The following is a 22,512-nucleotide window of genomic DNA, read 5'->3' as shown; positions in this document are numbered from 1 at the left end:
CGATAACGCATTCCAAAGTGGGAAGGTCTGTTAATGTAACGCTTGCGGCACCGTGTGTACGCCCTAAACCAGGGGTCTTCAACCTTTTTGACCAAAAGAGCCATTTTGCTCCTTTTTCCCAAACATTTTTTTGTCTGGAGCCGCAAAACATATTTCATAGCTTGATAGCTAATAAAGTTGCATTTATTGTTATATCAGACAAAAACTACAGTTTTTTTGCATTTATTAGGCTATTTATTACATTATATAAAACTGTTAACCTCTAATAAGAAACAAAGAACTCCTATAAGGACTGCTACAGGATTTGATTTGTAGATTTGATTTGTTTTTTATCTGTATTTTTGAAAATTATCTAACTTTTTTATTTTATTTTTAGCATATTGTTTATTATATTATAACTTAGTACTTTTTTAGCATATTGTTTATTGTTTATTATATTATAACTTAGTACTTTTTTTAACGCATTTCAGACATGCTACACTAAGCTGTCTGTGGCTCTTTCCTGCCGTAACGCTGCAAATTTCCCCTCTGTGGGACTAATAAAGGGATTCTGATTCTGATAAGGAGAATTAAAAATAATACACAGGCCTAGGCCTGTCACGATAATTAATTGTGTTGGACGATACATTTTTCTGGAAATTATTGCGATAAACGATAATATTGTCGGCACCGTTTTAAGACCATTTTAGAAATAATGATAATATATAATAATAATTCAAGTACATCCTTTCAAACATAACTTTTTATTGAACATTCAACATTGCAAATGAAATGTGAAATAATATTAAAATATATAAATTATATATAATAAATAAAACAAATTAATTAAATTATAATAAATTAATTAAATCACACACAACCAAAACAATACATTAATTAGAGTCAGGCTGGAAAACAGCTCTCTCTCTCATATACAGGACTGTCTCAGAAAATTAGAATATTGTGATAAAGTTCTTTATTTTCTGTAATGCAATTAAAAAAACAAAAATGTCATACATTCTGGATTCATTACAAATCAACTGAAATATTGCAAGCCTTTTATTATTTTAATATTGCTGATTATGGCATACAGCTTAAGAAAACTCAAATATCCTATCTCTAAATATTAGAATATCATGAAAAAGTATACTAGTAGGGTGTTCAACGAATCACTTGAATCGTCTAATTAACTCGAAACACCTGCAAGGGTTTCCTGAGCCTTGAAAAACACTCAGCTTGGTTCAGTAAACTAAATCACAAGTATGGGGAAGACTGCTGATCTGACTGCTGTCCAGAGGACCGTCATTGACACCCTCCATCAGGAGGGTAAGACACAAAAAGAAATTTCTCAAAGAGCAAGCTGTTCACAGAGTGCAGTTTCAAAGCACATCCACAAAAAGTCTGTTGGAAGGGGGAAATGTGGCAGGAAACGCTGCACAACCAAGAGAGATGACCGCAGCCTTAACAGCATTGTGAAGAAGAGTCGCTTCCAGAATTTGGGGGAGCTTCAAAGACAGTGGACTGAAGCTGGAGTCCAGGTATCAAAAGTCACTGTTCACAGACGTGTCCGGGAAATGGGCTACAATAGCCGTATTCCCATGGTCAAGCCACTTCTGAACTCAAGACAACGGAAGAGGCGTCTGACTTGGGCTAAGGAAAAGAAGCACTGGACAGTTGCACAGTGGTCCAAAGTCCTCTTTTCAGACGAAAGCAAGTTTTGTATTTCATTTGGAAGTCAAGGCGCCAGAGTCTGGAGAAAGGCTGCAGAGGAGCAAAATCCAAGTTGCTTGAAATCCAGTGTGAAGTTCCCACAGTCAGCGATGGTTTGGGGAGCCATGTCAGCTGCTGGTGTTGGTCCACTGTGTTTCATCAAGCCCAGAGTAAATGCAGCTGTGTACCAAGAGATTTTAGAGCACTACATGCTTCCGTCTGCTGAAAAGCTCTATGGAGATGAGGAATTCATTTTCCAGCATGATCTGGCACCTGCCCACAGTGCCAAAACCACCAGTAACTGGTGTACTGACCATGGCATTACTGTCCTCGATTGGCCTGCAAATTCCCCTGACCTGAACCCCATAGAGAATATGTGGGGTATTGTGAAGAAGAAGCTGAAAGACACCAGACCCAACAATGCTAATGAGCTAAAGGCCGCTATTGAAGCATCCTGGGCATCCATAACACCTCAGCAATGCCACAGGCTGATTGCCTCCATGCCACGCCGCATTGATGCAGTAATCCGTGCAAAAGGATTCCCAACCAAGTACTGAGTGCATTAATGGACATTTTCAAATGTTTGATTGTGTTTTGCTGTTATAAATCTTTTTTTTTTACTTGGTCTGAGGAACTATTCTAATTTTTTGAGATAGGATTTTTGAGTTTTCTTAAGCTGTATGCCATAATCAGCAATATTAAAATAATAAAAGGCTTGCAATATTTCAGTTGATTTGTAATGAATCCAGAATGTATGACATTTTTGTTTTTTTAATTGCATTACAGAAAATAAAGAACTTTATCACAATATTCTAATTTTCTGAGACAGTCCTGTATATATATATAAATAAATAAATAAATAAATAAATATGAGCACACATTATCTCACAAGCAAAAAAAACCTCCTTAAAACAACAGTCAAGTGTACAGTCCACTGTCAAACACCCAGATGCCTCAACAGGCCATATGCAAATCTGTTTTTCTAAGTTTTCGAGCAAGGAACACCAACATGTTTGCATTGTCGGGCTGGGGGCTCTCCATCTCCAGCTGCCATGTTTGCTCCCAGCTGGGAAAACGGAATGGGGTGGTTGTGTTTTAGGTGGTTTAAAATGCGTGGTATTGCCTGCTTTTGTCGCTACCTTTTTTAAACCAATGCGACACACCGCCCGGCTCATTTAAGTCCATAGGTTCGCCTCGTTGATTTGGTTTGAATCCAAAATACTGCCACATCGGAGAATCGAGATGTGTAGTTAGGTTTTGTAACCAATTCCATTTCACTTTAAATTCCCCGCGAGTAAGTCACACGTTGTCTCCCGCTTGTCGCTATATTATTAATTTGGCTGCTACGCTGCTGCACGCGGAGTGTCCTGACCTGGCTGTGTGTCAGCCCCGCCCCTCACAGCGCGCCTGGCAGCCACAGCGCTCCAGGCTAAAATGCTGGTCACATCTTTATGTAAACGGCAATTTATCGAGCTCAGAAAAGTTATCGAGTCCATTTTTATTTATCGTACGATAAGTCCATTTATCGATTATCGCGACAGGCCTACACAGGCCTACTTTAAAATAAATTAAACACAGCACTTGGGGAGTCCTCTGCACATTTGAAGGGAAAAAATATTATTAAAATGGGCCCACTTTGAAATAAATAAAACATATAGCTGCAACCTAAAAAGAGTTAAAAGTAGGGTAGGTAAGAATGGAGAAACCAGCTCGAGTGCGCTAGAATTTGAAAATACACAACCGGAAAAAATATGCCTCTTCCTTCAGACTTTCTTACAGAGTCCCTCCTCCAACACACACGAACGCGCATCATCAACAAGGCCACGAGATAAGTTTGTGCACAGATGGAAGGCTGACAGGCAGGTAGGCCATCCAGTTATTTTAGCCGGGCCGGCTAAAATGATTGGTCGTGCTTTTTACAGCGCTACGGCTTCCAGAGATACATTTTTGTATGTATTTATTGTCAAAGCATTTAATATATTCATTGCTATCGGGACGTTAAGAGCATTCCATGGAATATAACAAAAAGTGTTTCTGAAATGAATTACATACCCCATTGAATTATGACTGAAGATCGTCAGCTGTTTTCCTCTCCCTTGTTGTTCCTCGATACGTAAAGGCTGCAGCACCGTTGACAACTTCTCTCTACATATCAAACATACCGGTAAACCAGCATCGTTTGCTGTGAAAGCATATAACTCTGTCCACGCAGAATTAAATCCTGTGTTCCTCCGGTACTTTTCTTTGATTTAACCATAGTTCGCTCATCGAGCCGGGGGTCCCCGCGCGAGCGCCTCCAAGAAAAGGTGCTCGCGCGGGACCGTAGCAGGATGTGACGCATATTTTAGTTGAGTTGACCTAATGAAAACCGTTTTGTTTTTTATTTATGTGTCACAGTATCACCTCAAAATACAAGATACGAAACATTTTCAACCATGCAACAAAATATAAATAGTCCTACAAATACTTTTATTTTATATCCTTCTTATTTTTGTCTAAGCTCAAGGGAGCCAGAGCAGAGGGCTTAAAGGGCCGCATGTGGCCCGAGGGCCGCGGGTTGCCGACCCCTGCCCTAAACGATCATAGCCCCGCCTCTCCCCACCTCTCCTGCTCAACCCCGCGTCATTGCTGATGCATTTCGCCAACAACAATGGCGGCTTTCGCCACAGGGTTGCTTTCGTGCTACTGACCATGCTACAGATGTTAGTGCAAAATCTACAGCTCCTGTACAACAACCATCAGCAAAAAGTGGAAATGGGGAACTACATGCTGCTAAGTCCACCATGGAGAATAACCAGAAGGAAACCCGGCAACCAGGGCAACCATGCTCGGAGGGTCTTCTTCGCTGCTTTTGGTGTATTTTGTGGCGGAAGTACAGTGCCCCTTGAAGGCCCGGCATATGTACTTCAGCGCCTCCAGCGGGTCAAGCAGTCTCGTGTGGACGGACACGTTTCTTGAGCCGATTCCGTGGGGACGGAAGACTTTTTTAATATCGACATTGGTTAGTTTTCATTTTCGTTTCCGTGTGGACGGGGCCTAAGTTAGCAGCTTTAGGGATATAAAGCGTGGTTGACTCAACATTTAACAGACGGTTTCCAAACCATATGATAGTTCATTTGTGGGATGGCAAACTAAAGTGCATTTTGTGTTTGGACTTGTGTTTTCAGGATAGGAAAATAGTACAGCCACCTGTAAACAGATTGCATAACAAAGCAAATATTGATTTTCCAAAGGTCGAGTTGAGGTGTGTGATGCAATTACATGATGTCATGATGAGTTTATATCATGAGCCATATTCCTGTAGGTTAGTGGAGAACATAAGGCCATCTTCCATAAAGGTACGAGCTTTGTTGTTAGCATAAATGTGTGTAAATGCTATAACTCAGTGAGAGAGTTTTTTAGACCCTCCAGAAAAACGCGATTCTGCAATCGCAGAATTTACCGCATAATCAGCAAAATGGTGCAGATTTTTAAAAGGCCGCATAATCCCCGCATTTTTCCACACAATGTTGAGAAAAAAAAAACTTAACTCGTCTTGACGTGACGTCATCAGCTCGCGCATCACAGAATGTAAACAACACTGTATAGAGTGAACGTGTGGAGCTCACACGAGAGAGAAAACACCAAGATCAAAAAATCGAATCCATCTCATTTACCGACAAACATTTCTACTAAAGACCGTGCAAAAAGTGCGTGCGTGCGTGCGTGCGTGCGTGCGTGCGTGCGATTAAAATAGCCCAATTGCTTTTACAATAAATAAACATTGAATGTGTTTAATTGAATAGTAAAGGGGTTTAACGTTAGTGGCAGCTTGTGTGTGAGAGAGAATAAATAAGACAGCCCAATATTTAAAAAAATTGTTATTCTTTCCCCCCGCATATTTAGCATATTTCGCATATTTCGCAACTTTTCGCATATTTCGCAACTTCCCGCAACTTCACCGCATAAAATCACATAAAAACCCTGCATGTTTAATCGCATAATCAAGGATTTTTGCCCGCGTTTTTCTGGAGGGTCTAGTTTTTACATGAAATAAAATACTCTCACTCTGGTCGTAGTAAGCATCATATTTCTTCTTCACGTTTTTGCTTTATGATCATTTATGGATACATTTCTACGAACATTTCCAATCAAAATACTTATAGTTCATCTCCTCTGCGAACAGGAAAATAAAAATGGTGGGGGACACACAATATTACCTTTACAAGCAGTCATCAGAGCAACAGAAAAACACGACAATTGACATATTTTTAATGCCTTGGAAAAACTTTGTCATATAACCTTTTTTTTTTATCTCCCAGTAGTTATAGATTGTTCAATTTACTGGACATGGACAATCTGTGGACAATCTGATTATTGTTATAAGCCTAAATCAAACATTATTGCTCAAATTCATCACAGGCTATAGCTCTGCAAGCGGAAGAGATGTAATGATGTCTACGAACAAACACATGCATCTTTAATATCGCAAATGGCCTTTTCTAAGTCTTTTATCCCACTTTATAATGTGTAAAAACTCACTGTCACAATAGGATGTCCATTGTAGGAATATAATTATAAATGCACAGCTGCAGACTGATACAGAAACGGACTGTAGAAAAGCCTCAAGCCTCATTTCTGCTGCCTGTACAGATCCATTTACGGACACAAACGTGAAGAATGCAATGTCCAGATGGTACACTATAGAGTCCAGACCACTAGGACAAAACTAGAAATACCATTTCTGGAACATGAACCAAAGGAGGGAAGGACAGTGTAGTAGATGATGGTAATTACAGAAAACAGAATATTAAAGCATTTTATCACAGACTGTTCAGGAATAAAGATATCTTACAATGAATACAATTAAATTAATTTGTCTTTATTTGAAGACAGCTGTGAGTTTGCATTGGGCCAATTTTAAAATGGGAAAATGATGACTCAGGCTGCTCTTTTAACTCAGGGATCTGGAAGGTATTTTCCTTCTTATGATCCTCTAATGAGGGTCCACAAAGGATAGAAAAAAGCCCCATCTCTGATAAGCCTGATCATCCACCCGTTGTGGAACTAAGCTTTGAGCAAGCAGACATCCGTCTCAATCCTTGATTTAGTCCTACTGTGAGCCAGGCTAAGAGTCAGAGGCAGTGCTTCATTGAGTGGTGCTCTGTCACCAACTAGGACACCATCACGTTACATTCATTTTTTTAAAGCATGTATAGATATTTTTAGCATCTATTTATGAACACTCAGTCATATTACAACTGTGTAGTTTGTGCATTTAAATCGTGTTGTTGGTCAAATGTGTAAATATGTAGATTTCCATTTAATTTAATCTATGAAGTGCTTTCTCATTGCTGCTACTGCTGCTTGTATCACGCCTTTTAGTTATGTGTGCCTATATCTATTTCTATTACTACAGTGAGAGAAGCCTACGTGTTTTTTTTACCTATATATGATGATAATAAAGATATTCAGATTTGAATGTGATTCTGATACCCAATGTCCTGGACAATCCATGAAGTAAAATAAATCTGTGATTTGTAGCCTGCAGACACTTGGCTTCAACAGCAGTGATGATGTAAGCTCCATCACATGTAATCCTGACTGTTCAGAAGAGTTGTGGTCATTAGTTGCATTGTTATGTGAAATGAAGCTCTTTACAAGGAGATGATAACGCACTCTGCATTCACCTGCACCTTAATGCAGCAAGCGACTTCCTTTTCACAAATCAGACTCATTTACTTTGATGGCTATGTGGGAAATATATAATTACCTGATCAGGCAGAAAGACCTTCACATAGAATACGTTTTTGTTAAAACTGGAAAACTTGTGACCTCTTCTGAGTGCTTTTCTTTTGAACTTCCCGGGTTAAATTCCAGGAAAAAAACTCAAATGTGCCCTCTTTCTGGTCTTACCCGACTCTTTATGAAACAAGAATGAAAAAAATACCACCAAGACCAAATTAATATTTAGTTTTTAACTGGGGAACACATTTATTGACATTCTGTTGTTGGAGGGAGGGTTCTGTCTTTCTTAAGCTGGCATCTAGTGGCTGATAAAGGAACTGCATCTTCAGGCAAATAGCCCTCAAACACTGAGAGATGCAGCATTATCAGAAAGATTGACTAGTTTGCGTCTGTCAGGCATGTACTGTTGTACTATATTGTCATACTGTACTTTTGACTTGTTGACTTAATGAAGTTTATCTTTCTGCTCTCATACCAGGTGCTTTTTAACCTCAAAACCCCTTCTAGATGTGGGTGCATATTTGACCATACACAGTTAACTCGACAAACTGTGCGCAGTGTTTAGTGGGCACTGGGCAGAAAATAAATGGAAAAGCCTGTGAGGGCAAGATGCTGTTGATGCTCATTAAAGTAATTGGGCAGCATGTAGCGATTTGGTTTTGCGGTTATGCAAGTAACAGTCTGAACTAATAACCTTTCTTCATAGTTAAGATTTCCATGTAAACTGTGAAAAGTCCTACTGTTTTTGTTGCACATTTAAAGATGGCACATCATTTTGCAGCGAAACAAAACTTACAGGCGAATAGATTTTCACATAAGCCTCAAATAACTATAGGTTACTTACGTAACCCCAGTTCTCAGAGTAACATGAAGTGAGATGTCTCACTATGGGATTCGCCTCATCCGCGGAGCAAACAGAAGCATCAATCTCATTACGCCAATCCTGATTGGCTGTTGATCTTGACGTCAGCGTCAGGGAATCCACCCACCCTATAAGTAGCTTGCGCTACGTCGCATGCTTCATTCAAAATAAGCACCTCTTCTCGCTTCACCATAGCAAGGAGGGCCGTCTCACTTCATGTGACTCTGAGAACTGGGGTTACGTAAGTAACCCATAGTTTTCATTCATAACATTCCGTTCGATGTCTCACTATGGGATATTGTAGCTCCCGTATTGCCAGACGAGCTTATCTCGAAAATCACCAAACCAACCAGAACTTAACAGGTAGAGCTCTGACTCAACAAGGTGCCCAGCACTGCTCGGGCCACACTGGGAGCAGAGACGGCTAGCCTGTAAAAGCGGACAAAAGTGAGCGGCGAGGACCAGCTCGCTGCTGCACAAATGTCTTGGATGGAGACACCCTTGAACAAAGCCCAGGATTTAGCCAGACCACAAGTTGAATGAGCATGCAAACCCGAAGGTGCCTGCAGACCCTGACTCGTGTAAGCCAAAGCAATTGCCTCCACAATCCAGTGGGAGAGCCGTTGCTTAGTAACAGGCTTGCCCTTCTGAGGGTTAGCCCAGAACACAAAGAGTTGGTCATTATGACGAAACTCTTTTGATCTGTCCATATAAGTGCGTAAAGCACGGACTGGACATAGCAAATTCGGCTGCTGTTCCCCGGAGGGACACAGCGGCGGAAGAAATGCCTCAATGTCAATTGGGGTACATGAACCAACCACCTTAGGTTTAAAGGCAGGGTTGGGCTTCAGCAACACTCTCGTTTGCCCTGGAGCAAACTGAGTGCATGAAGGATGTACAGATAGCGCATGAATGTCACTGACTCGCTTGGCGGATGCCAGGGCCAGTAACAGCACTGTCTTGAGTGACAGGTGCTTCATGTCAGCTTCTTCCAGGGGTTCAAATGGGGTTCGAGTGAGCCCATCTAAAACCACTGTCAAGTCAAATAAGGACACCAGTGACCTGGAAACAGGAAGGAGCCTGCGAGCTCCCTTCATAAAACGGCAGACCAGAGGATGTTGGCTAGCCGTCTTACCCGCAAAGCCCACATGGCATGCAGCAATAGCAGCCAGGTAGACTTTGATCGTGGAGAAAGCTCTGTGTTTATCAATTAAGTCCTGTAGAAATGATAAAATCACTCCCACAGGGCATTGAAAAGAGGTGTGCCCTTTTTGAAGGCACCATTCCTCAAACACCCTCCACTTACAGTCATAAAGAGACCTGGTGGAGGAAGCTCTCGCACTCTGAATAGTAGCGGCACGCTGACGCACGGCCTGCAGGTCCAAACTTAGACAGGGCGAAGCTGGTGTGCTATCGCCCGGGAGAGCAGCCATCGCTCTCGGCTTTGCAGCCTGAGCCGATGACATGAAGACGTTGTCTTCCTGCTCATCCGAGTCGGACAGGAGGAATCCAGAGGCATCCTTTTCGTCCTCATTGTAGTCCAACTCCAGTACATCTTCCGCGGGCGAGACCATGGTGAGGTCCAGCCGGGAGCCCCAGCTTGGTATAGCGTGGGGCTCCGCTCTCGCGTCTCACGCTGCCACCGAGTCCCAGCCTGACACGGCGCGGGACTCCAGTTCTGCAGCTGCCACTGCTGATGAGCTCCAGACCGACACAGTGCGGGGCTCCATCTCTGTGGCGGACGCCCCCGTGTCTTGATTTCCGTCCGGCAAATCAGGGGACATGAGGGGGTCCTGACCCGACAAGCTAGCTTGGCGAGCTAGCCATCGGCGGAGGCTCTTTATGGTGAAACGGGCACAGTGCCCGCATAAGCCGGGGTTGTCGATAGCCTCCTGGGCATGTTGCAGCCCGAGGCAGGACGAGCAGACCTGGTGTGAGTCTGCGTCCGAAATCTTCAACCCGCAGCCGCAGAGCCGAGCCTCCGATTCCCTGACTCCTCTAGTGTGAGGGAGAGACGTGTCCATCTTGTTTGCCATTATGGCGACGTGGGAAGGACGCGCTCGTAGCAGGTACTTCACCGAGAAAAAAATCTTCTCCAACCTGTCGTCAGTCCGAAGAAAAGACGACGGCGTAGGATTTTTTCTCGAAGAATATTACCTGGTGTGGTAATATGTGGTAATATTCTTTTATTCCTATTCTTCTCTGGTGTGAGAAGAAAATAAAAAACGTCCTCGCTATCGTGGTGTCGGTAGCGAGGGAGGCAAGCTAGCAACAGGTGTGCTGCTAGCTTGAAAGTCAAAACCTTACCTTTTTAATTTCCGGAGAAAATAAAAAACGGCGAGGTCGATTGTAGTATTACCGGCATTTTAATACTAACAGTCTTCTTGCAGAAGCATAAAAGTAGCCGGCGAGCGCCCGTCGACCGAAGTTAGCTTGGGTTCAGTCTGTGGACTGTTAAGCTAGCCCGGCTACCGATATAGAGATGTGCTCTGAAGCGAGAAGAGGTGTTTGAATGACGTAGCGCAAGCTACTTATAGGGGTTGGATTCCCTGACGCTGACGTCAAGATCACCAGCCAATCAGGATTGGCGTAATGAGATTGATGCTTCTGTTTGCTCCGCGGATGAGGCGCATCCCATAGTGAGACATCGAACGGAGTGTTATGAATGAGAACCCATATTTTCTGCCATTATTTTATTGTTCTCATCTATATTTCTTCTTCCAGTGGCAAATGAAGAAGGAGAGAGCTCCAACAGACCGCAGGCCAGTTTTGCACGTAAGTTTTATCACTATTAGACATACTATATTAATTTCATATAAATATATCTATTTATAAATAATAAGATATAAGCTACTTAGACATCTGACCAACTCCATGAATTGAAAGCATTATAAATAAATAACTTACATGATTTTCCAGAAAGAATTAGCTGTTACTAATAATCATCTCATTGTCTGTATATTTGATTGGGAACTGTTTCGTACCAAAAGTAAATTAATATTAAATTACATTACATTTCACTTGTTAGACACTTTTATCTAAAACAACTTACATACTCAATACTGTGGACAATTTGGGGTGAAGTGTCTTGCCCAGGGACACAACGACATGCTAACTGCAGTGGGGTTTGAACCTGATCCGAAAACCAACGCACACCCCACTGCACCACACGCCTACCTAAATAAACAAATACTGTTAATACTAATAATATTAATACTGATTAATATCAACATTAAATATATTCTGTTAGTATATTTTATTGTCATAAAAAAAAAGAATACAGACATGGGATCAGGGACTAAATAATGGTTGCGTAACCGTGCAACAATGATAGTCCACTAAAGCTACAGCAGAATAAGTGATAGTAGAAGTGGAAATAGTGTAGTTAACTACGTTGTACTAAAAGTGGTCCTTAAAAACTAGCATTGACAGCCTACAGCCACATGGGGGCAGCATTACAAAGGCGTACACTTGTCTAACTCCCTTTTACTGAGACTGAAAGCCATGCAGTGGAGACTCAACAACACTCCTTTTGTTAAACACAGCCATGTTTACAACTAACACCTGTGTCACAAATTGAATTGTGATCCATGGCACTATACAAAATAACTCCAATACGACTAAGGCTACCCTCTTTTTATTGAATACAAACAAGATAAATCACAGCATTACACAGTATTCAGACAAAGCCTTTTTGTTGTTTTGTTTTTTTGCAGGCTCAAAGTCACAGAGTGCTTTGTGGAACGCCATCACGGCGGGGATGGGGATCAAAGGCAAAGAGCAGAAGCCCCCCCTGTCGGACCCTCGCAGTCCTGAAGAGATTCTGGCTGACGATCTCCCTGCAGCCGACCAACCAGACGCCACAGAGAAAACAGCCACCAGGTTTGCTGCTTTAGCAATAAATAAATCAAAAAGTTACTTTATTATCCGTTAATTATTATGGATTCAATCCTGTGTCAGGGTGCAGCGGGACATCGGCAGCCACGTCCAGCTCATTATCGTACACAGGTGTAATTTGCATACACTCGATATTCCTCTTAGCAGAAGGACAAAGAAAGGATATATACATAAGCTGGCATCCTTCTGCTTTGTGTATTCATTTGGTAATTTTGGACTTTGATGAACTTGATTATTAAGATGCCTGTTGATTTGAAGTAGGCCCTGCTTGCTTTTTATGAAGAGGAAACCTTCTTTCTGAAATGTAACATTCTTGATACACACACACACACACACACACACACACACACACACACACACACACACACACACACACACACACACACACACACACACACACACACACACACACACACACACACACACACACACACACACACACACACACACACACACACAGTGCTAATTGCTATGTATGGCTGCTGACCTCAAGGGACGTGGGCAAGATTGATTCCACCTTGATAACAAGGACTTCAAACCACCATTAACATAATTTGTTGTCACTTTTGGAATATTGAACGTCTTTTAACGCCTGATTCCAATTAACCTTGATGGCTCTGGAGACCGTTACAAATGCCGCAGGTGGCGAGAATAGAGCGTTTGTAAGAGGATACTAAAAATGCACCTAGTGTGAGCGATAACAAGCTTTTGATTTTATGCTAAATAGACAAGGAGTTATAGCAAGCCGATTTGGAAAGACCGCTTTTTCCCCCACACGTTTGTATAGCAAGCATTTCAAAGAGATTTATCATTTATGAGGTTTTTGGTACGAGATTGTGAAAATCCCATTCGACTATTGTTTCATTTTCTTTCTCTACCTTCCCTGCAATGTCTCACTGCTGTAACACACACTTCTTCTGTAGTGCTTCTCATGCTTTCTCACATGCTTTCTGTTGTTACTCGCCATAGTTCCTTCCTCAGAACGAAGGCCCTTCTTCCAGAGCAGAGGGGTGACAAGGAGAAAGTGATTTTCCACTTGACTGGACTCAGCCTGTTCCTTCATTTTAAAAGCTACAGCCTAGATTTGAAAGAAAAACATAGTCAGCGGAGGGCAGCTAAAAGCACTCTCACCTTCCTCAGAGGAAACAGTTCATTTGTCCGCAGAGACAGTGACTTATTTCAGTGTCATATATTACTGTCATATTAAGACATAGCTTTAGCTTTTAATCAGGCTGGGGCGCAATGCCAAGCACAAGCCAAATGCTGCTAAATCTTTGGCTGGAGCTGAACGATTTGCATTTGTCTTCTGGCCTGCATGAGAATGATTGAATTCAGTACCCTACCTGCCAATGTCTGGTTACCTCCGCCAAGGAGCTTAGGTTTGTTTGTCTGTACGATTCACACTCCTCAGAAGCCAGCTATCTTCTTCTTTACATCTTTGAAATCCAACTAAGATAAGAGACAGTCTTCGACCTGGAGAGCAGTGGTTAATAGAGGCCAAACCCACAGGGAATAGGAGGGATCTACATCTGAATGACAGATGGCAAGATTATGGCACAAGGTGATTAAATGACCAAGGAACTCGCAGTAATCCATAGAACGATGTAACCACCATGTCACCTCCGAGGCCAAATGCTGGCTGCCGTCCTCCAGGCGATGATAATTAGATTTTATTGGAGAACGGAGCGAGGCATCACGTGAAGTGTGGCAGGCAGGATGGGAGTGAGTGAGTTAAAGGAAAGCAGTCATTACCTTGCGTTGATCGAATGAACATTTTGGTTGTGTTTTTTCAACCATTGCATTATTTTGCTTAAACTCTTCAGTGAATTTCTCTCCAAGTATTCTAATCAGTCATTTATGTTCTTTGCTGGCTGCAGTTAACAATTAAAAAAAAAGGTACTTTATTAACTTTTCACCTATTTTCCAGTTTTCTGACCAGCTGAAAAGCTGCCTGACACTTACGATCCATAGCAGCTGCTGAAATCCTTTTGTTTTAACAGCTTTTCCTACAACACAATGGAGTGCATGCCTACTTGTCACACAGTGAGGGACAGAAAATGAAGCCATTAGTGTATAAACACACGCTGACTCATCTGTGTGGCTGGTGTCATGCTGTTGTTTCTGCTCATTAGGGCTGCCTTATGCATTTTAAAGCACTTGCTTGCTGCACAATAGGCTACAAGAGAGTTTTAACGCAGAAGATGAAACTTGCACATTTTGAATGTCTTTGTGTAGAGCATGCTATCGTTCCACTTTTCACCCCAAGGTCCACAGTCACTCACAATTTGACACTTTTAGTCTACTACTATGTTTGTATGCAGTGTTGCTATCTTTAATGTACTACTTACTTTTCTTCATGAACACGTTATAACTGTAAGGTGTTTCTTCTTTGTTGATGTAATTTGTGAACCAATCACCTCACTTCACCAATATCAATGTATGTGTGATGGTGTTACTATGACTTCCCTCACCCCGATGTTTCCCATTAGGTAGTATAGCATGTCAATGTTTATTTTAATTGTCTTCATTCTGCCTGCTGAGCCAGATACTGGTTCTCATTTAGATATCAGCATGTGATTTGAATACAGTATTTTCACTCTGATTTCCATCAGTAATCTTTAAATTGCAACTTTGCTTTCGCAGCAAGACCTTTTAAAGGGCTAAGACATAACAAGCAATTAAGGTTATTGTTATTCTCATCCCAAGAGACGGGGAAGAGAAAGGGAGAACGTATAGGTTATAACTCATTAGTCAAAATTAGCTTTTTATTACAACCTAAACACTATTGTATTCCACACTAGTGATTATTCCATTGCGATATGATGCTAAGAACCAGTATTTGACCATTGTAAAACTTGTAACAGCGAGTCAACATCACTTTCATAATAACATGAATGATATTATAAATATTAAAATCTCTACTAAAGCACTAATAGTTAGAGAGCTTTAACAAGGGACAGAAATATGTATTTGTATTTACTAGATCATTTTGAGTTTTCAAGTTGGTATTCACCGTCCACATGTCAACAAAAACAGCGCTTTCATGTCCAGGGATCTGTTCCTCTGTCCTCCCAATAACAAGAAAGTGACGAAAAACAAGAAAGCAAACAGACATTCAGTCGCCAGAAGCCTCACAGACACACTCCAGCTCTCACAGCCGCTGAACCTCAGACAGTCTTCTGTGGTCAGCTGTGAGATGTATCTGCTGGTTAATTGGATGCTGTGTGCCGCTGTGAACTTTACAGTTGATTAAGGCGGCTGTCTCAATCCTTGCAGCCCACAGTTTTGGAGGCTGACCCGCAGGTTCAGAGACCCCCGCTGACATCCCCTGCGCAACAACAACCTCCATCACTAGCCTCACTAGCCGGCTAATGAGCCTCCGCTGGTCAGTGTGACTGCGAGCACATGGGCGAATGGCAGCGCTATCCATCAATGTGATTGAGGCGTGACCTCACAGTTATGATGTTAAAGAGCTGTATCACTGACGTGTGCCACATGACCTCACAACATCTGAATTGTGTTTTGATACACTTTGAATGGGCAGTGTTTTAAGCAACAAAAACAAAACAAAAATGTTACCTATGACAATCCTCTTATGACTTTCAAAGACAGAATTTCAAAAAGTCTGAACTTCTAGCTGCAGAGACAGTATATATATATTGTTTGTGGTTTGCATAGATCAATATGTTTATTCCCTTGTGTCAAGCATTCAACCTTTCACACTTTTTTTGGTTATTGATTCAAGTATAAATCAATAGAGGCTCTTGAGGGTTTTCCATCTTGGTTTATTTAAATATATATTTGTATTTGTTTTTTTAATAATGGGCAAGTATAAATGTGAGTTACATATAACTCCTTTATAATCAAACCAATTAATTTAACAATTGTTGATCCACGAATAGTCCTCTCTTTCCAGGCTTTGCCCAGACAGTACAGTATGTCGTTGTCAGGTTAATATAGTAATAGGATCGGAACAGTAATAGGTTGAAGGTTCTTAGGCAGGCAGTCTTCTGTTGTGATGTTTGTCACTTTGAGCTGCGTGAGTTACAGTACAGTGAGTGGTGTGTCCACAGCCTTGAACCTGAAGTGACCTCATGGACAGAAATGTAGCATCTTTCATGGACTATTTCTATGGTGGTCAGAATTATAGTAGGGACCGAGACAAAATACAAACGTGTAAATATCAGCCATTGCATCAATAAATAGTGCTTTGAATAGCTTTTTATAACAGTGTGATTTTTGGAGTGTGACGATGTACATTTTTCATAATCTTTTTTATTTTGACTTTAAAGATAACATTGTCCTCTTTGGTTAGGGAAATGTGCCGTCACTGCTGCTCGGATTGAACATTGAATTGTCCAGTTAATCGAAAAGCTGAATGAAGTGGTATTCTGATATACAATTCACTAAAACCCAATTTATCCATGTAGTGTAAACGACAATTGTTTACATCAGCTCTTCACCAAAATAAAAAGATACACACAGCAGACAAGATATTGGCAACGACTAAAATAACTCTTCTGTGAAAAGGATTCTATTACTTCGTATCTCAATGAGTACACCCAACGCCAGAGCTATTAGCTCTAAGCTGCTTTAAAGACGTTGTTTGGGTTATCCAGTCTGTATTTAGACTAAACGGTCTCCTCCGAATGGCTCTCACTAACACTAGCTTAGACAGCCTACTTTACTCTACCTGTCCTGTGGGAATGAGCGATAAACCAGTGGACAGTTGAGGAAATACTCTCCCAAGGTGGCATCATTTAGTGACCAAATCAAAAGTTAAACACATTTATGGTGACTTGATAAGATGGTCTGAAACTTGGCTGAAATGAGATTGTAATGTTGCTAAAGTACAGTAGTAGAAAGTGGACATGTTATTGGTCATAAATGCGCACATAATAAGCCATTATATCAGAATGTCAGTTCAACACAAATAGGAGTGTACAGCCATGCTAGCAGCTGAGCTAAGGTTTTACTCTGGAACAGCAGTAGCTTTTGAGATATTTTACTGAATGAATGAAAACGTGAACCTGGTGTTGGAACTACAAGAAAAGTCATTAGTCTACTTTCAAGGGACTTTTATAATGCTTATGTAGCAAATGTCATGACATTCATTGGATATATTATCATTACATTTTCTAAACAGACAAATCCGGATTGTAGGCAGAAGGAGACAACAAACCCAGATGACACAGTCGCACTGAACTATACATCATTATAACAACACATCAGAGAAGACGTGGATGGATGGAATAAACTCCCAATCTCTGTAATTGGTCGTGTTTCAATTGTCAAAAATGAAACTTCTCCCGAAAATTAACTATCGATTTCCCATGACCCCTGTTAACCCGCCCCTGGGCTCTTTGTCCTCCTTAAATGTAACAGTCAATTCATTCTATTGGAATGGTAAAAGGCTCATAATATAATTAACTGCACTCTAAAAATCCAAACATCACATTTTAAACACCACTTCCTTCCCACCAGCTTCAGTGAACGGAAGCAGATTCTTCATGTCATACAACTAAAGAAATCAGCATACTCAATAAAAGGCGGAAGGGCATAAAGTAATGATCAGCTAAATATTGTTTCAATCTAACATTTATTAACAAAAAATAAGATTTGATTATCGAAAAAAATGTAACGTTTCAAAAATGTTTTCAAGAGAGATTTGTTTACTGTTCTGTGCTGTTTAACAGCTGCTCCAACAAAAACTGAGAGTAAAGCATTAAATGAATGTAAAGTTGCCTAAATCTCCACCTTTTATTGGCCTTCCCAATGAGCTAAAGACATAGCAATCCTTGCGATTATTGTTATTATCCTGACTGTGAAGGTCAGACAGATACGGTTATGAATGTCATTTCTCCCCCACTTCCTGAGTTAAAATCTATTTCCGTTTAGTGTGTAAGACACTGATTTACTTTCATAGTTATTGAAATATGTGGTTGACTGAACGTCCGTACTCAAATGCTTAAGCCTGGTTGTTTCCTTCCTCATGTTAGTCTTCAGTTGAGCTGTTGTAAGCCTCACCTTTGACCTATATGAAGCTCTCTTGGGGCGGAACTAATGGGAAGTTTCTTCTCAGTTTATTTTTTTCACCTCCATCACGCTGCAAATAAATGTAGCTTTATGGCCGGATGCCCTCAATCTCTCCAACCCATCCTTCCATCTCCACTACATCCAATCCAGAAAAGTAAACTAAGTATAGATAGAAAACCATACTGTAATTTGTGATAGATGATGTTCACCAAAATGTGGTCATTACTGCAAAGGCGATTGGTATTTTGATGCATAGATATCCTTATCACCATGCCTGGGAATTTAAATGAGATTTAAATTTTTCATGTACCTCCAAATGACCGGGGCTGTTAATGTCTTGAATTCGATGTGTGAGCTTCGAGGGAGAACGAGCACAGTGACAAGAATTCGTTACCAGAGCGTAATTTCCCTGCACGTCCCTTTGTCATAGTCATGCGAGTAATTCATTCTCCCAACACTTGATTCATTAGGCCTTTTTGGTGAGCAGTTCTAATTAATCAGGGACATATTTTGATGATCATTATGAGAAGGGACACAATCAATTTTGGCTCTTGTGTTGGTTCATCAATCTGGAGATTGAAGGAAATGCTGGCTTCATGACCCATTCAGACATGTGTTATTGCTGTGTATGCTCCCAACACAATTTGCTATATTTGCTTCAGATCCTTTGAACTTGTTTTTGGAGGGCTATTTTTGTAACATTTTGCATGCTTTGTGTGGACGGGTGTCTATCGGTCAGCTCATTCCTCAGATCCCTCAGCAAGAAATAAGCAATTGGCGACAGACGTCCATGTATCCCTAATATGTAATGGCACGCTCAAAATGTGTCTACCCTAGCCCAATTGCCAAAGTCCACAAGGTGTTTAAATAATTTGGCGATGTAATTAAATACATCTCATAGATTCCTTAAGTGCTAAGGCCCGGGGGCCACATCCCTCTCAGCAACATTGCATTCTTCAAAATGCTTTTTTTTTTTGCATCAGAGAAATGTTGTTTTGCTAGTGAATGTGGGATGCTATACATATTTTCTTTTAATATTAATTAATAATAGAGCTTTTTGTTCAGCAAGAATCAAACATCTTGAGAGTTGTCAAATATGAGAGATCCACATCATAGAAGCTGACGGATATATACCTAATGTTACCACAGATGCACATTTTAAAGAAGTATAGATGGGGATAAGTGTCACCTCACAATTAATGTCCAATACCTATATTAAGTGTAACTACAGGAAGTAGTATTCCCATTTTGTTGAGAGGCGGAAAAAAAAGGAAGGAGAGATACACCTTTTACTCGTACTTGTAAAAGGTGTATCCAGTAGGGATGTGCATCTCCATCACTGAGGCCGATGCGATGCGCATCTCGATACGTTACCACGATACGATACATTAACGATACCTTTGAAACACCAGGCGATGCGATACGATACGATTCACCCCTGTTGCGATACAGTTCGATACGATTTGATTCAACATTATGCGATTGGGGGCGATACGATGCGATTCAACACGATGCAAAAATAATGATACTTCAATATGGTACGACAGAGGATTTTTGTTTTATTCCTTATATGCAGCAAATCATACATTAATAAAAAAGTGCTTTACATATTTGGTACTGCACATCCCATCATGCCGTTTATTTTTTTACCTTTAAAAGCTCTCCAGAGTACAATTGTATAACACCTCACAGTTAAACAATGTAAGGATGCATTGCTCATGATTAACAATGTGCAAATAACAGCTACCATAGAGCAATGCCCATACAGCTGCCAGCCTGATGTGCTTAACACTCAGAGGCTAACTCACCAGTGAGCAGAAAGCAGTGGCTTCTATATGAACAATAAAGAAAACAAATAACCTTTCACAAACAGGTATTTCATAACTGCTTACAGTAAGGAAGACATTTAAATTATTATTGGCCGTCACAGGCTGCTGTAAGCTAAACACCTCTCTCTGACAGAACACCTCACTGAGTGATTTAACTCATATGTCTCACTTTCAGGTTTCTCTTTTCAGCTGCAGACCCCATGTCGCCTCTTTATGTGCGTCGCTAAGTTCCTCGTACTACTTGTGTACTTTAAAGCGGCTCGGCATCGTTAACAATTTGCGAGTGATTTTTCAAGTTGACCGTCTGTAGTAATAGTGCCGCGCACATATACCATCAGGACGTTACTGATGGGGTGCGGCTGCGGAGTGATACTGTGTGTATGCAAGTCCGCATCTAGGACGGATCTATGTATCATGGCTGTAGACCTGTTCAGTAATAAAGATACCTCATACAAAGGTCTACGGATACCTTATTACTCTCCATGACCTGCGGTCAACTATATAGCATAAATGACTATTACACCGTCTTTCTTGAACAATCCGAAGTGTTGCCAAACGTTTGATTTGTAGGTATTTTTCGCTGCGCTGTGTTTCTCTTTCTCCTCAACTTCCGTGTGTGTTGATAACTGAGACTCTCGTTCTCCGTAGTGGCGAAGCAAATATCAAAGATCGTCTCTGCTGAACGTTGACAAGATAAGGGGATTTTATATGAATGAATCGGTTTTTTACCGATGCAAAGACGCTACGCAATCGATGCATCGCGAGTTCAACCCAAACTGTAGCCGATGTGCACTCTTTCAACCGGTGCACTCGCATCTTGAACGTTTATGCCGGTGCACCGATGCGAATCGGTGAATCTTAACATCTCTAGTATCCAGTCATGCCTACTCCCTCTTCCACATTCCTGGCCAATCACTGCATCACATGAGTATTTTGAAACTGGTATTATCAGACCCACTCCATCCCCCATTCTGACGTCAGAGAGGCTTTAGGGAGGTGGCTTCAGACTTTGTTGGATCATGTGATACACTTCAGCTGAAGCACACTTGCATCTTAACCATTTACCATATATCTGCCTTAACAACAAACTGTCCCGAGCTGAAGCCATACTGTTACTATTCAAAGTTTTGTCATGGAGTTAAAAAAAAGAAAAAGTACCATCTAATGCTGAATCATCCCATACTAACTTGCTTGTTTGGAGGTGTAAAGGATGGCGGTTATTCAAAAATCAGACTCTCAAGAGTCAGCTGCTCTAAACGTTTAACTTTCTCTTCTTAGCTAGCACTAAAGAAATGGTACGCATAAACACTCGATTCTAAGTGCAATGCAGCTTAAATTGACTTTCCTCGTCCTTGAAGTGTTTTTGATGGAAACCTTTCTCCCCAGGCTCAACCTTGTTCAGTGTCACATTTACACATACAGATGACACAGGACTTTAGGTCCTTGGGGTGTGAACCCGTGAACGTGCAGTGAAACATGATGCTACTGTTGAGGTTTCCCTTACAGTTGACCTGTCAACTCTGGCTGGACATCTCCTGGGGGCTAACCTACCTCCTCGAACAGGGAGAAAAATAAGTGATGAAGAGTGGCTTCAAACAAACAGCCAGAAAAAGAAAGAAACCCAAAGATACAGGGGGGAAGAGACTTTGATAAGTGTGTCTTTGAAGAGAACCTCAGCAGGCTTCATGGCTCTGAGGCAGACCTCTCTCCTCCCTCCTCACAGAGGACCCCTCTCAGCAGATGAAAGCAGGACCCTCTTTGAGGTGGCGCCCTGGCATTAGGCCTGCATCCTGCATCAGGTAATTGAAAGACCTAAGAGCATGGTGGGGAGCTTGAAGAAAAGGGGGGTCTGGCCTGAGTCATCCTTGCAAGGTTTGGACTTGCATAAAATGTGAAGACTCATTGTTGTTTTTGCTAGACATTCAGTGAGAAAGCAGCTAGCTAAAGTGGAGAAACAGAAGAAAAGTAAGCAGCAGAAATGGCTCAAAAGGTTATGGAAGTTTGTATTTAAATATATAATTCAAAAATAGCAATGTTGATATCACAACCAGACAGCTACATGGCATCAAGAAAATGTAATGGCTCATTAAAGCAATCAATCAACCAACCAATCAATCAATCAATCAATCAATCAATCAATCAATCAATCAATGTTTAACTTGTATAACAGCTTTCATAGTGGCATAGCTTTACAAGTCAAAATGTCCAGACTGGGAAAAACATACTGTATTTAGTACGCTACTACTACTAATGCAGAATTCACATTATAGGGAATATAACACATGCTATATGCAGGACCTATTGCGTCGTGATTGCTCGGATGGCTGCCGGTAACAAAGAACCTCTTAAAGTCTTACATTTTAAACTGGACTGGTAACTGCCGAATGTTCTGAGGAAATGAAGCAGAGAGGACATGTTGCCTACACAAGTGTAGAGGATATGCTGTAAAGGGATGTGTGAAAAGAGAAAGAA

The 22,512-nt window shown here is 41.1% G+C and overlaps 1 protein-coding gene across 6 annotated transcripts in view; it reads left to right on the top strand.

Moving 5' to 3' along the window:
- The window catches only part of pde1cb (phosphodiesterase 1C, calmodulin-dependent b), a 101,527-nt gene that overhangs the window by 16,739 nt on the left and 62,276 nt on the right, over positions 1-22,512 (top strand). For all 6 annotated transcript variants that reach the window (XM_079651901.1, XM_079651902.1, XM_079651903.1 and 3 more), the window contains 2 exons: positions 11,003-11,053; positions 11,995-12,160. In XM_079651901.1, coding sequence (XP_079508027.1) covers positions 11,003-11,053; positions 11,995-12,160 — 217 coding nt within the window. The remainder of the gene's footprint in view (positions 1-11,002; positions 11,054-11,994; positions 12,161-22,512) is intronic.

The sequence above is a fragment of the Notothenia rossii genome, assembly GCF_949606895.1.
Source record: "Notothenia rossii genome assembly, chromosome: 9".
Lineage (NCBI taxonomy): Eukaryota > Metazoa > Chordata > Actinopteri > Perciformes > Nototheniidae > Notothenia > Notothenia rossii.
Note: the sequence above shows the minus strand (reverse complement) of the source record. Positions and strands in the feature narration are given on the sequence as shown.